The sequence below is a fragment of the Oncorhynchus nerka genome, linkage group LG6, assembly GCF_034236695.1.
Source record: "Oncorhynchus nerka isolate Pitt River linkage group LG6, Oner_Uvic_2.0, whole genome shotgun sequence".
NCBI lineage: Eukaryota > Metazoa > Chordata > Actinopteri > Salmoniformes > Salmonidae > Oncorhynchus > Oncorhynchus nerka.
The window spans coordinates 91,835,198-91,854,389 of NC_088401.1; the positions used below are offsets into that span (position 1 = coordinate 91,835,198).

The window sequence follows — 19,192 nt, forward strand, 5'->3', positions numbered from 1 at the left end:
CAATCAGAGGAGTAAAAACCCACATTACAAGCAAAACGTCGAAATGTTATTTAATTAGGCATATAATGAACACATGTTTCGAAATAGCCACATAGGTAGCTATTGTGATCTTATTCCTTTAAAAATAATGAATGACGACAGGGGGCAAAGGTCGTTCTAATAGGAAATGACGTAGGGTTGTTCGTTATCGAACCCGCTTTCCTTGGCAAGATGGCTCCGCTGTTGGTCCCACTGGAATGCGTCTTACACCTACAGAGAAGAAAATTAGCTATTTTACTTCAACAGACAAGTTTTTATCATGTTTGGCAAGGAGGTAACAAACCGAATGGGAAGCAACGGAAACAACAGACTACTTATTTGGTGAGGGGGAGAGGGACACTGTTCTGAGAGTCACTCTTTCGACACAAGCTGACAAGGGCACATCAACATGTTATAACGTTATCCGGTTTTGGGATGACCGTATAAGTGATATTATAGTCATATGTGTCAGCTACCAGAAAGTTAAGCTAACCAAGCTTGTGGTGTCTGTTTTCACAAGATTGCCATGGCTGTCGATGTTTTGCTATGTTGGTAGCCTTGCCTGCTACTCGACGTATCCGGCAAGTTGAGGTGAAAGTGACACATAACTAACTAGCTAAATATACTTTGAATACTAACTAAAGTTACACCTCATACGTAGCTTGCTGGGTTATTTTTTTTTGGTCACCGAGGTATATAGTTTGTGGGCTTCAGTGAGTGGGTCACGTGTTGACCATTTACAGTTGTCATTTGTTTGAAGCTCTTATCCTTCCACGATTTACAGGAGTAATTAGGGTTAAGTGTCTTGCTGAAGGGCACATCGACAGATTGTTCACCTAGTCGGTTCAGGGATTCGACCCAACGCTCTTAGCCGCTAGGCTGTCTGCCTACTTGGAACTGACAGAGTAAAAGAGTGTCAGTACACAGTATGTCCCGTGAGATAAGACTGGGCATCCCAACCTTGAACCGACTGATATTGGCTGAACTTGGCAGACACCGTTGGCGTATTCATTAGGCCAAATGTGTTGCAAAACTTTTTCTTAAACGGAAGCGAACGAAACTGGGAGGGACCTACCTGAATTTGTCCAATAGAAACTCTAGAAATGTTCCGTTTTGCAACTGTTTGCACTAATTATTACACCCCAGGTTGTATAAGCCAGCTAGTACTACTGTTATGATGACAGACTTTACTCAAAGTAGTTGGACAACACTGTCAAGGTGGTTTTACAAAACGGATATAGAAGAGGATCCTGTATGTTCTGGCACATAGCTAGCTCTTGATGCCTAAAATCATCTCTATAGGTTGTTAAACGAGTTTTCCACCAGGAGCACTGTCTCAATGTGTTCCTGACACACGGGTCGTTCTATCATGACTCCGTTCCATAAGTCATTGGACGAAGGTGTCTTCTGTAGGGGGGAGTTTTAAGATCCCTGACGTTTGGTCTCAACATTAACATGTATTGCTTGTTAAATACAAATAGCTTGCTGTACGGTTTTGGAAGCATAAGGACCTTATCTTTACTATTAGCGAGAAATAGTTTTAAAAATAATTAAAGATTAAACGGCCTTGTTAGGGTTATGCTTCCCAGACGACGGTATCTCCATGTTACAACACTTGTTTCCGGATAACAGAATATGAGGCGACCAGCTGTGCTGCTTAGTTTAAATAATCTAAACACAACCATTTTTTATTTTTAAAGCATCAACAAATGTGTGAATATGGGACCAAATACTTAACTTTTCACTACTTTAATACTCAAGTGAATTGGTCCCATTGCTTTTGAACCCCTAAAATGGGGGGACACACGTACTATGTACAAAAATGTCTGTAATTTGAAAACTGTTAACCAGTATACATGATCAGTTCTGTCTGATAAATAGTATAGAGCTGTAATGTACTCAGTGAATTGGATGTTTGTTTCCCCTGTTCAGAGACTATTACTAATTGAAGTTGTTGGGTGTATGTTCCAGCCAACATCCTCTTATTACCAGGTTCTGACCTCCTAGATAGTGCAGTTCCTGCTATTAGCTGAAAAAAAAGTTTGAGGACCCTTCCTCCCTCAATGCTACAGGGATAGTTCACCCAAATGACAAAATTACATTGGTTTCCTCACTGTGTTTGCAGTCTATGGACAAGGGACCTTTATTAGCATTTTTGCATGCCTAAATCATCAACAAATTGATTGTGTAACTCAATGATATTTGTACACCTTTCAAACATGTTTTTCTGCCTACTTTTTGCTTTTCTTTATATGTATATATGGAATGTATTGCTGACGACTGAGTGTGGAATAGTGTTGACCTAGATCTACTTGAAGATGTAATGCAAGACTAGAAGATGGCTGTCTGGCAATGATCAACAACCAATTAGAGGGTGCTAATATAGTCCTCTTCCGTGTGTGTGTATTAAGACCCCTAGACTCTTTCCACAGTTTTGTTGTGTTACAGCCTTATCCTACACAGCCTTATTCTACACACTACACGGCCTTATTCTACACGGCCTTATTCTACACACTACACGGCCTTATTCTACACGGCCTTATTCTACACACTACACGGCCTTATTCTACACGGCCTTATTCTACACACTACACGGCCTTATTCTACACACTACACATCCTTATTCTACACACTACACAGCCTTATTCTACACACTACACAGCCTTATTCTACACACTACACAGCCTTATTCTACACACTACACAGCCTTATTCTACACGCTACACAGCCTTATTCTACACACTACACGGCCTTATTCTACACACTACACAGCTTTATTCTACACACTACACTGCCTTATTCTACACAGCCTTATTCTACACACTACACAGCCTTATTCTACACACTACACTGCCTTATTCTACACACTACACGGCCTTATTCTACACGGCCTTATTCTACACACTACACAGCCTTATTCTACACACTACACAGCCTTATTCTACACACTACACAGCCTTATTCTACACACTACACGGCCTTATTCTACACACTACACAGCCTTATTCTACACAGCCTTATTCTACACACTACACTGCCTTATTCTACACAGCCTTATTCTACACACTACACAGCCTTATTCTACACAGCCTTATTCTACACGGCCTTATTCTACACAGCCTTATTCTACACGGCCTTATTCTACACGGCCTTATTCTACACAGCCTTATTCTACACAGCCTTATTCTACACACTACACGGCCTTATTCTACACACTACACTGCCTTATTCTACACACTACACGGCCTTATTCTACACACTACACAGCCTTATTCTACACACTACACAGCCTTATTCTACACACTACACAGCCTTATTCTACACACTACACAGCCTTATTCTACACACTACACTGCCTTATTCTACACACTACACTGCCTTATTCTACACACTACACTGCCTTATTCTACACACTACACAGCCTTATTCTACACAGCCTTATTCTACACAGCCTTATTCTACACACTACACTGCCTTATTCTACACACTACACGGCCTTATTCTACACACTACACGGCCTTATTCTACACACTACACGGCCTTATTCTACACACTACACAGCCTTATTCTACACACTACACAGCCTTATTCTACACACTACACGGCCTTATTCTACACAGTACACTGCCTTATTCTACACAGCCTTATTCTACACACTACACGGCCTTATTCTACACACTACACAGCCTTATTCTACACACTACACTGCCTTATTCTACACACTACACGGCCTTATTCTACACACTACACTGCCTTATTCTACACACTACACGGCCTTATTCTACACACTACACAGCCTTATTCTACACACTACACTGCCTTATTCTACACACTACACGGCCTTATTCTACACACTACACAGCCTTATTCTACACAGCCTTATTCTACACACTACACTGCCTTATTCTACACACTACACGGCCTTATTCTACACACTACACGGCCTTATTCTACACACTACACGGCCTTATTCTACACACTACACGGCCTTATTCTACACACTACACAGCCTTATTCTACACACTACACGGCCTTATTCTACACAGTACACTGCCTTATTCTACACAGCCTTATTCTACACACTACACGGCCTTATTCTACACACTACACAGCCTTATTCTACACACTACACAGCCTTATTCACACACTTATTCTACACACTACACTGCCTTATTCTACACACTACACGGCCTTATTCTACACACTACACGGCCTTATTCTACACACTACACAGCCTTATTCTACACACTACACGGCCTTATTCCCTTGCACACACAGCCTTATTCTACACACTACACGGCCTTATTCTACACACTACACATCCTTATTCTACACGGCCTTATTCTACACACTACACAGCCTTATTCTACACACTACACAGCCTTATTCTACACTACACGGCCTTATTCTATACACTACACAGCCTTATTCTACACACTACACAGCCTTATTCTACACCTACCTTATTCTACACACTACACAGCCTTATTCTACACACTACACTGCCTTATTCTACACACTACACTGCCTTATTCTACACAGCCTTATTCTACACACTACACAGCCTTATTCTACACAGCCTTATTCTACACACTACACAGCCTTATTCTACACACTACACTGCCTTATTCTACACACTACACAGCCTTATTCTACACACTACACAGCCTTATTCTACACACTACACTGCCTTATTCTACACACTACACAGCCTTATTCTACACACTACACAGCCTTATTCTACACACTACACAGCCTTATTCTACACAGCCTTATTCTACACACTACACAGCCTTATTCTACACACTACACAGCCTTATTCTACACAGCCTTATTCTACACACTACACAGCCTTATTCTACACACTACACAGCCTTATTCTACACACTACACGGCCTTATTCTACACACTACACTGCCTTATTCTACACGGCCTTATTCTACACACTACACGGCCTTATTCTACACACTACACATCCTTATTCTACACACTACACAACCTTATTCTACACACTACACATCCTTATTCTACACACTACACGGCCTTATTCTACACACTACACAGCCTTATTCTACACACTACACAGCCTTATTCTACACACTACACTGCCTTATTCTACACACTACACAGCCTTATTCTACACAGCCTTATTCTACACAGCCTTATTCTACACACTACACTGCCTTATTCTACACACTACACGGCCTTATTCTACACACTACACGGCCTTATTCTACACACTACACGGCCTTATTCTACACACTACACGGCCTTATTCTACACACTACACGGCCTTATTCTACACACTACACAGCCTTATTCTACACAGTACACTGCCTTATTCTACACAGCCTTATTCTACACACTACACGGCCTTATTCTTCTACACACTACACAGCCTTATTCTACACACTACACAGCCTTATTCTACACACTACACGGCCTTATTCTACACACTACACTGCCTTATTCTACACACTACACAGCCTTATTCTACACACTACACAGCCTTATTCTACACACTACACGGCCTTATTCTACACACTACACGGCCTTATTCTACACACTACACGGCCTTATTCTACACACTACACATCCTTATTCTACACGGCCTTATTCTACACACTACACAGCCTTATTCTACACGGCCTTATTCTACACACTACACGGCCTTATTCTACACACTACACGGCCTTATTCTACACACTACACAGCCTTATTCTACACACTACACAGCCTTATTCTACACACTACACGGCCTTATTCTACACACTACACAGCCTTATTCTACACACTACACAGCCTTATTCTACACGGCCTTATTCTACACACTACACAGCCTTATTCTACACGGCCTTATTCTACACACTACACAGCCTTATTCTACACAGCCTTATTCTACACACTACACAGCCTTATTCTACACAGCCTTATTCTACACACTACACAGCCTTATTCTACACACTACACTGCCTTATTCTACACACTACACAGCCTTATTCTACACACTACACAGCCTTATTCTACACACTACACTGCCTTATTCTACACACTACACAGCCTTATTCTACACACTACACAGCCTTATTCTACACAGCCTTATTCTACACACTACACAGCCTTATTCTACACACTACACAGCCTTATTCTACACACTACACAGCCTTATTCTACACACTACACAGCCTTATTCTACACAGCCTTATTCTACACACTACACAGCCTTATTCTACACGGCCTTATTCTACACACTACACAGCCTTATTCTACACGGCCTTATTCTACACACTACACTGCCTTATTCTACACACTACACGGCCTTATTCTACACACTACACGGCCTTATTCTACACACTACACAGCCTTATTCTACACACTACACAGCCTTATTCTACACGGCCTTATTCTACACACTACACAGCCTTATTCTACACAGCCTTATTCTACACACTACACTGCCTTATTATACACACTACACAGCCTTATTCTACACGGCCTTATTCTACACACTACACAGCCTTATTCTACACACTACACTGCCTTATTCTACACACTACACATCCTTATTCTACACATCCTTATTCTACACACTACACTGCCTTATTCTACACACTACACAGCCTTATTCTACCAGCCTTATTCTACACACTACACAGCCTTATTCTACACGGCCTTATTCTACACACTACACATCCTTATTCTACGCACTACACGGCCTTATTCTACGCACTACACGGCCTTATTCTACACACTACACGGCCTTATTCTACACACTACACGGCCTTATTCTACACACTACACGGCCTTATTCTACACACTACACTCCCTTATTCTACACACTACACTGCCTTATTCTACACACTACACTGCCTTATTCTACACACTACACTGCCTTATTCTACACACTACACTGCCTTATTCTACACACTACACTGCCTTATTCTACACACTACACAACCTTATTCTACACACTACACAGCCTTATTCTACACACTACACAACCTTATTCTACACACTACATGGCCTTATTCTACACACTACACGGCCTTATTCTACACACTACACTGCCTTATTCTACACACTACACAGCCTTATTCTACACAGCCTTATCCCACACACTACACAGCCTTATTCTACACACTACATGGCCTTATTCTACACACTACACGGCCTTATTCTACACACTACACAACCTTATTCTACACACTACACAGCCTTATTCTACACACTACACAACCTTATTCTACACACTGCACTGCCTTATTCTACACACTACACAGCCTTATTCTACACACTACACAGCCTTATTCTACACAGCCTTATCCCACACACTACACAGCCTTATTCTACACACTACACGGCCTTATTCTACACACTACACGGCCTTATTCTACACACTACACTGCCTTATTCTACACACTACACGGCCTTATTCTACACACTACACGGCCTTATTCTACACACTACACGGCCTTATTCTACACACTACACAGCCTTATTCTACACACTACACAGCCTTATTCTACACACTACACAGCCTTATTCTACACACTACACTGCCTTATTCTACACACTACACGGCCTTATTCTACACACTACACGGCCTTATTCTACACACTACACGGCCTTATTCTACACACTACACAGCCTTATTCTACACACTACACAGCCTTATTCTACACACTACACAGCCTTATTCTACACACTACACAGCCTTATTCTACCCCTAAAATGGGGGGACACACGTACTATGTACAAAAATGTCTGTAATTTGAAAACTGTTAACCAGTATACATGATCAGTTCTGTCTGATAAATAGTATAGAGCTGTAATGTACTCAGTGAATTGGATGTTTGTTTCCCCTGTTCAGAGACTATTACTAATTGAAGTTGTTGGGTGTATGTTCCAGCCAACATCCTCTTATTACCAGGTTCTGACCTCCTAGATAGTGCAGTTCCTGCTATTAGCTGAAAAAAAAGTTTGAGGACCCTTCCTCCCTCAATGCTACAGGGATAGTTCACCCAAATGACAAAATTACATTGGTTTCCTCACTGTGTTTGCAGTCTATGGACAAGGGACCTTTATTAGCATTTTTGCATGCCTAAATCATCAACAAATTGATTGTGTAACTCAATGATATTTGTACACCTTTCAAACATGTTTTTCTGCCTACTTTTTGCTTTTCTTTATATGTATATATGGAATGTATTGCTGACGACTGAGTGTGGAATAGTGTTGACCTAGATCTACTTGAAGATGTAATGCAAGACTAGAAGATGGCTGTCTGGCAATGATCAACAACCAATTAGAGGGTGCTAATATAGTCCTCTTCCGTGTGTGTGTATTAAGACCCCTAGACTCTTTCCACAGTTTTGTTGTGTTACAGCCTTATCCTACACAGCCTTATTCTACACACTACACGGCCTTATTCTACACGGCCTTATTCTACACACTACACGGCCTTATTCTACACGGCCTTATTCTACACACTACACGGCCTTATTCTACACGGCCTTATTCTACACACTACACGGCCTTATTCTACACACTACACATCCTTATTCTACACACTACACAGCCTTATTCTACACACTACACAGCCTTATTCTACACACTACACAGCCTTATTCTACACACTACACAGCCTTATTCTACACGCTACACAGCCTTATTCTACACACTACACGGCCTTATTCTACACACTACACAGCTTTATTCTACACACTACACTGCCTTATTCTACACAGCCTTATTCTACACACTACACGGCCTTATTCTACACACTACACAGCCTTATTCTACACACTACACTGCCTTATTCTACACACTACACGGCCTTATTCTACACGGCCTTATTCTACACACTACACAGCCTTATTCTACACACTACACAGCCTTATTCTACACACTACACGGCCTTATTCTACACACTACACAGCCTTATTCTACACAGCCTTATTCTACACACTACACTGCCTTATTCTACACAGCCTTATTCTACACACTACACAGCCTTATTCTACACAGCCTTATTCTACACGGCCTTATTCTACACAGCCTTATTCTACACGGCCTTATTCTACACAGCCTTATTCTACACACTACACGGCCTTATTCTACACACTACACTGCCTTATTCTACACACTACACGGCCTTATTCTACACACTACACAGCCTTATTCTACACACTACACAGCCTTATTCTACACACTACACAGCCTTATTCTACACACTACACAGCCTTATTCTACACACTACACTGCCTTATTCTACACACTACACTGCCTTATTCTACACACTACACTGCCTTATTCTACACACTACACAGCCTTATTCTACACAGCCTTATTCTACACAGCCTTATTCTACACACTACACTGCCTTATTCTATTACACACTACACGGCCTTATTCTACACACTACACGGCCTTATTCTACACACTACACGGCCTTATTCTACACACTACACAGCCTTATTCTACACACTACACAGCCTTATTCTACACACTACACGGCCTTATTCTACACAGTACACTGCCTTATTCTACACAGCCTTATTCTACACACTACACGGCCTTATTCTACACACTACACAGCCTTATTCTACACACTACACTGCCTTATTCTACACACTACACGGCCTTATTCTACACACTACACTGCCTTATTCTACACACTACACGGCCTTATTCTACACACTACACAGCCTTATTCTACACACTACACTGCCTTATTCTACACACTACACGGCCTTATTCTACACACTACACAGCCTTATTCTACACAGCCTTATTCTACACACTACACTGCCTTATTCTACACACTACACGGCCTTATTCTACACACTACACGGCCTTATTCTACACACTACACGGCCTTATTCTACACACTACACGGCCTTATTCTACACACTACACAGCCTTATTCTACACACTACACGGCCTTATTCTACACAGTACACTGCCTTATTCTACACAGCCTTATTCTACACACTACACGGCCTTATTCTACACACTACACAGCCTTATTCTACACACTACACAGCCTTATTCTACACACTACACTGCCTTATTCTACACACTACACGGCCTTATTCTACACACTACACAGCCTTATTCTACACACTACACAGCCTTATTCTACACACTACACGGCCTTATTCTACACACTACACAGCCTTATTCTACACACTACACGGCCTTATTCTACACACTACACATCCTTATTCTACACGGCCTTATTCTACACACTACACAGCCTTATTCTACACACTACACAGCCTTATTCTACACACTACACGGCCTTATTCTATACACTACACAGCCTTATTCTACACACTACACAGCCTTATTCTACACGACCTTATTCTACACACTACACAGCCTTATTCTACACACTACACTGCCTTATTCTACACACTACACTGCCTTATTCTACACAGCCTTATTCTACACACTACACAGCCTTATTCTACACAGCCTTATTCTACACACTACACAGCCTTATTCTACACACTACACTGCCTTATTCTACACACTACACAGCCTTATTCTACACACTACACAGCCTTATTCTACACACTACACTGCCTTATTCTACACACTACACAGCCTTATTCTACACACTACACAGCCTTATTCTACACACTACACAGCCTTATTCTACACAGCCTTATTCTACACACTACACAGCCTTATTCTACACAGCCTTATTCTACACACTACACAGCCTTATTCTACACACTACACAGCCTTATTCTACACACTACACGGCCTTATTCTACACACTACACTGCCTTATTCTACACACTACACGGCCTTATTCTACACACTACACGGCCTTATTCTACACACTACACGGCCTTATTCTACACACTACACAACCTTATTCTACACACTACACATCCTTATTCTACACACTACACGGCCTTATTCTACACACTACACAGCCTTATTCTACACACTACACAGCCTTATTCTACACACTACACTGCCTTATTCTACACACTACACAGCCTTATTCTACACAGCCTTATTCTACACAGCCTTATTCTACACACTACACTGCCTTATTCTACACACTACACGGCCTTATTCTACACACTACACGGCCTTATTCTACACACTACACGGCCTTATTCTACACACTACACGGCCTTATTCTACACACTACACGGCCTTATTCTACACACTACACAGCCTTATTCTACACAGTACACTGCCTTATTCTACACAGCCTTATTCTACACACTACACGGCCTTATTCTTCTACACACTACACAGCCTTATTCTACACACTACACAGCCTTATTCTACACACTACACTGCCTTATTCTACACACTACACGGCCTTATTCTACACACTACACTGCCTTATTCTACACACTACACAGCCTTATTCTACACACTACACAGCCTTATTCTACACACTACACGGCCTTATTCTACACACTACACGGCCTTATTCTACACACTACACGGCCTTATTCTACACACTACACATCCTTATTCTACACGGCCTTATTCTACACACTACACAGCCTTATTCTACACGGCCTTATTCTACACACTACACGGCCTTATTCTACACACTACACAGCCTTATTCTACACACTACACAGCCTTATTCTACACACTACACAGCCTTATTCTACACACTACACAGCCTTATTCTACACGGCCTTATTCTACACACTACACAGCCTTATTCTACACGGCCTTATTCTACACACTACACAGCCTTATTCTACACAGCCTTATTCTACACACTACACAGCCTTATTCTACACAGCCTTATTCTACACACTACACAGCCTTATTCTACACACTACACTGCCTTATTCTACACACTACACAGCCTTATTCTACACACTACACAGCCTTATTCTACACACTACACGGCCTTATTCTACACACTACACAGCTTTATTCTACACACTACACTGCCTTATTCTACACAGCCTTATTCTACACACTACACGGCCTTATTCTACACACTACACAGCCTTATTCTACACACTACACTGCCTTATTCTACACACTACACGGCCTTATTCTACACGGCCTTATTCTACACACTACACAGCCTTATTCTACACACTACACAGCCTTATTCTACACACTACACGGCCTTATTCTACACACTACACAGCCTTATTCTACACAGCCTTATTCTACACACTACACTGCCTTATTCTACACAGCCTTATTCTACACACTACACAGCCTTATTCTACACAGCCTTATTCTACACGGCCTTATTCTACACAGCCTTATTCTACACGGCCTTATTCTACACAGCCTTATTCTACACACTACACGGCCTTATTCTACACACTACACTGCCTTATTCTACACACTACACGGCCTTATTCTACACACTACACAGCCTTATTCTACACACTACACAGCCTTATTCTACACACTACACAGCCTTATTCTACACACTACACAGCCTTATTCTACACACTACACTGCCTTATTCTACACACTACACTGCCTTATTCTACACACTACACTGCCTTATTCTACACACTACACAGCCTTATTCTACACAGCCTTATTCTACACAGCCTTATTCTACACACTACACTGCCTTATTCTACACACTACACGGCCTTATTCTACACACTACACGGCCTTATTCTACACACTACACGGCCTTATTCTACACACTACACAGCCTTATTCTACACACTACACAGCCTTATTCTACACACTACACGGCCTTATTCTACACAGTACACTGCCTTATTCTACACAGCCTTATTCTACACACTACACGGCCTTATTCTACACACTACACAGCCTTATTCTACACACTACACTGCCTTATTCTACACACTACACGGCCTTATTCTACACACTACACTGCCTTATTCTACACACTACACGGCCTTATTCTACACTACACAGCCTTATTCTACACACTACACTGCCTTATTCTACACACTACACGGCCTTATTCTACACACTACACAGCCTTATTCTACACACTACACTGCCTTATTCTACACACTACACGGCCTTATTCTACACACTACACGGCCTTATTCTACACACTACACGGCCTTATTCTACACACTACACGGCCTTATTCTACACACTACACAGCCTTATTCTACACACTACACGGCCTTATTCTACACAGCCTTATTCTACACACTACACGGCCTTATTCTACACACTACACAGCCTTATTCTACACACTACACAGCCTTATTCTACACACTACACTGCCTTATTCTACACACTACACGGCCTTATTCTACACACTACACAGCCTTATTCTACACACTACACAGCCTTATTCTACACACTACACGGCCTTATTCTACACACTACACAGCCTTATTCTACACACTACACGGCCTTATTCTACACATCCTTATTCTACACGGCCTTATTCTACACACTACACAGCCTTATTCTACACACTACACAGCCTTATTCTACACACTACACGGCCTTATTCTATACACTACACAGCCTTATTCTACACACTACACAGCCTTATTCTACACGACCTTATTCTACACACTACACAGCCTTATTCTACACACTACACTGCCTTATTCTACACACTACACTGCCTTATTCTACACAGCCTTATTCTACACACTACACAGCCTTATTCTACACAGCCTTATTCTACACACTACACAGCCTTATTCTACACACTACACTGCCTTATTCTACACACTACACTGCCTTATTCTACACACTACACAGCCTTATTCTACACACTACACTGCCTTATTCTACACACTACACAGCCTTATTCTACACACTACACAGCCTTATTCTACACACTACACAGCCTTATTCTACACAGCCTTATTCTACACACTACACAGCCTTATTCTACACAGCCTTATTCTACACACTACACAGCCTTATTCTACACACTACACAGCCTTATTCTACACACTACACGGCCTTATTCTACACACTACACTGCCTTATTCTACACACTACACGGCCTTATTCTACACACTACACGGCCTTATTCTACACACTACACATCCTTATTCTACACACTACACAACCTTATTCTACACACTACACATCCTTATTCTACACACTACACGGCCTTATTCTACACACTACACAGCCTTATTCTACACACTACACAGCCTTATTCTACACACTACACTGCCTTATTCTACACTACACAGCCTTATTCTACACAGCCTTATTCTACACAGCCTTATTCTACACACTACACTGCCTTATTCTACACACTACACGGCCTTATTCTACACACACTACACGGCCTTATTCTACACACTACACGGCCTTATTCTACACACTACACGGCCTTATTCTACACACTACACGGCCTTATTCTACACACTACACAGCCTTATTCTACACAGTACACTGCCTTATTCTACACAGCCTTATTCTACACACTACACGGCCTTATTCTTCTACACACTACACAGCCTTATTCTACACACTACACAGCCTTATTCTACACACTACACTGCCTTATTCTACACACTACACGGCCTTATTCTGCACTACACTGCCTTATTCTACACACTACACAGCCTTATTCTACACACTACACAGCCTTATTCTACACACTACACGGCCTTATTCTACACACTACACGGCCTTATTCTACACACTACACGGCCTTATTCTACACACTACACATCCTTATTCTACACGGCCTTATTCTACACACTACACAGCCTTATTCTACACGGCCTTATTCTACACACTACACGGCCTTATTCTACACACTACACAGCCTTATTCTACACACTACACAGCCTTATTCTACACACTACACAGCCTTATTCTACACACTACACAGCCTTATTCTACACACTACACAGCCTTATTCTACACGGCCTTATTCTACACACTACACAGCCTTATTCTACACGGCCTTATTCTACACACTACACAGCCTTATTCTACACAGCCTTATTCTACACACTACACAGCCTTATTCTACACAGCCTTATTCTACACACTACACAGCCTTATTCTACACACTACACTGCCTTATTCTACACACTACACAGCCTTATTCTACACACTACACAGCCTTATTCTACACACTACACTGCCTTATTCTACACACTACACTGCCTTATTCTACACACTACACTGCCTTATTCTACACACTACACTGCCTTATTCTACACACTACACTGCCTTATTCTACACACTACACAGCCTTATTCTACACACTACACAGCCTTATTCTACACAGCCTTATTCTACACACTACACAGCCTTATTCTACACACTACACAGCCTTATTCTACACACTACACAGCCTTATTCTACACACTACACAGCCTTATTCTACACACTACACAGCCTTATTCTACACACTACACAGCCTTATTCTACACACTACACAGCCTTATTCTACACGGCCTTATTCTACACACTACACAGCCTTATTCTACACGGCCTTATTCTACACACTACACGGCCTTATTCTACACACTACACGGCCTTATTCTACACACTACACGGCCTTATTCTACACACTACACAGCCTTATTCTACACACTACACAGCCTTATTCTACACGGCCTTATTCTACACACTACACAGCCTTATTCTACACAGCCTTATTCTACACACTACACTGCCTTATTATACACACTACACAGCCTTATTCTACACGGCCTTATTCTACACACTACACAGCCTTATTCTACACACTACACTGCCTTATTCTACACACTACACATCCTTATTCTACACATCCTTATTCTACACACTACACTGCCTTATTCTACACACTACACAGCCTTATTCTACCAGCCTTATTCTACACACTACACAGCCTTATTCTACACGGCCTTATTCTACACACACTACATCCTTATTCTACGCACTACACGGCCTTATTCTACGCACTACACGGCCTTATTCTACGCACTACACGGCCTTATTCTACACACTACACGGCCTTATTCTACACACTACACTCCCTTATTCTACACACTACACTGCCTTATTCTACACACTACACTGCCTTATTCTACACACTACACTGCCTTATTCTACACACTACACAACCTTATTCTACACACTACACAGCCTTATTCTACACACTACACAACCTTATTCTACACACTACATGGCCTTATTCTACACACTACACGGCCTTATTCTACACACTACACTGCCTTATTCTACACACTACACAGCCTTATTCTACACAGCCTTATCCCACACACTACACGGCCTTATTCTACACACTACATGGCCTTATTCTACACACTACACGGCCTTATTCTACACACTACACAACCTTATTCTACACACTACACAGCCTTATTCTACACACTACACAACCTTATTCTACACACTGCACTGCCTTATTCTACACACTACACAGCCTTATTCTACACACTACACAGCCTTATTCTACACAGCCTTATCCCACACACTACACAGCCTTATTCTACACACTACATGGCCTTATTCTACACACTACACGGCCTTATTCTACACACTACACGGCCTTATTCTACACACTACACTGCCTTATTCTACACACTACACAGCCTTATTCTACACACTACACAGCCTTATTCTACACACTACACAGCCTTATTCTACACACTACACAGCCTTATTCTACACACTACACAGCCTTATTCTACACACTACACAGCCTTATTCTACACACTACACAGCCTTATTCTACACACTACACAGCCTTATTCTACACACTACACAGCCTTATTCTACACACTACACATCCTTATTCTACACACTACACAGCCTTATTCTACACATCCTTTTTCTACTCGGCCTTATTCTACACACTACACAGCCTTATTCTACACACTACACGGCCTTATTCTACACACTACACGGCCTTATTCTACACACTACACTGCCTTATTCTACACACTACACAGCCTTATTCTACACAGCCTTATCCCACACACTACACAGCCTTATTCTACACACTACACAGCCTTATTCTACACACTACACAGCCTTATTCTACACACTACACAGCCTTATTCTACACACTACACAGCCTTATTCTACACACTACACAGCCTTATTCTACACACTACACAGCCTTATTCTACACACTACACAGCCTTATTCTACACACTACACAGCCTTATTCTACACACTACACAGCCTTATTCTACACACACAGCCTTATTCTACACACTACACATCCTTATTCTACACACTACACAGCCTTATTCTACACATCCTTTTTCTACAGCCTTATTCTACACACTACACAGCCTTATTCTACACACTACACGGCCTTATTCTACACACTACACGGCCTTATTCTACACACTACACTGCCTTATTCTACACACCTTATCACAGCCTCCTTATTCTACACAGCCTTATTCTACACACTACACAGCCTTATTCTACACACTACACGGCCTTATTCTACACACTACACAACCTTATTCTACACACTACACAACCTTATTCTACACACTACACAACCTTATTCTACACACTACACAACCTTATTCTACACACTACACAACCTTATTCTACACACTACACAACCTTATTCTACACACTACACAACCTTATTCTACACACTACACAACCTTATTCTACACACTACACAACCTTATTCTACACACTACACAACCTTATTCTACACACTACACAACCTTATTCTACACACTACATGGCCTTATTCTACACACTACATGGCCTTATTCTACACACTACACGGCCTTATTCTACACACTACACTGCCTTATTCTACACACTACACTGCCTTATTCTACACACTACACGGCCTTATTCTACACACTACACGGCCTTATTCTACACACTACACAGCCTTATTCTACACACTACACAGCCTTATTCTACACACTACACAGCCTTATTCTACACACTACACAGCCTTATTCTACACACTACACAGCCTTATTCTACACACTACACGAGCCTTATTCTACACACTACACAGCCTTATTCTACACACTACACAGCCTTATTCTACACACTACACTGCCTTATTCTACACACTACACATCCTTATTCTACACACTACACAGCCTTATTCTACACACTACACAGCCTTATTCTACACACTACACAGCCTTATTCTACACAGCCTTATTCTACACACTACACGGCCTTATTCTACACACTACACACTACACGGCCTTATTCTACACACTACACGGCCTTATTCTACACACTACACGGCCTTATTCTACACACTACACGGCCTTATTCTACACACTACACGGCCTTATTCTACACTACACGGCCTTATTCTACACTACACGGCCTTATTCTACACACTACACTGCCTTATTCTACACACTACACGGCCTTATTCTACACACTACACATCCTTATTCTACACACCACACCTTATTCTACACACTACACTGCCTTATTCTACACACTACACGGCCTTATTCTACACACTACACATCCTTATTCTACACACTACACGGCCTTATTCTACACACTACACGGCCTTATTCTACACACTACACGGCCTTATTCTACACACTACACGGCCTTATTCTACACTACACGGCCTTATTCTACACACTACACGGCCTTATTCTACACACTACACGGCCTTATTCTACACACTACACGGCCTTATTCTACACACTACACGGCCTTATTCTACACACTACACAGCCTTATTCTACACACTACACATCCTTATTCTACACACTACACGGCCTTATTCTACACACTACACTGCCTTATTCTACACACTACACGGCCTTATTCTACACACTACACATCCTTATTCTACACACTACACGGCCTTATTCTACACACTACACGGCCTTATTCTACACTACACGGCCTTCTACACACTACACGGCCTTCTACACACTACACTGCCTTATTCTACACACTACACGGCCTTATTCTACACACTACACGGCCTTATTCTACACACTACACGGCCTTATTCTACACACTACACGGCCTTATTCTACACATCCTTATTCTACACACTACACGGCCTTATTCTACACACTACACTGCCTTATTCTACACACTACACGGCCTTATTCTACACACTACACGGCCTTATTCTACACACTACACGGCCTTATTCTACACACTACACGCCTATTCTACACACTACACGGCCTTATTCTACACACTACACGGCCTTATTCTCCTTATTCTACACTACACGGCC

General features: G+C 41.7%; 1 protein-coding gene across 1 annotated transcript in view; it reads left to right on the forward strand.

The window, feature by feature from the left end:
- The first annotated feature begins 177 nt into the window (after positions 1 to 177).
- Positions 178 to 19,192, forward strand: part of abcb7 (ATP-binding cassette, sub-family B (MDR/TAP), member 7) — a 62,640-nt gene continuing 43,625 nt past the window's right edge. Inside the window, exon 1 of the mRNA XM_065020015.1 lies at positions 178 to 360. Coding sequence (XP_064876087.1) covers positions 211 to 360 — 150 coding nt within the window. The 5' untranslated portion in view covers positions 178 to 210. The remainder of the gene's footprint in view (positions 361 to 19,192) is intronic.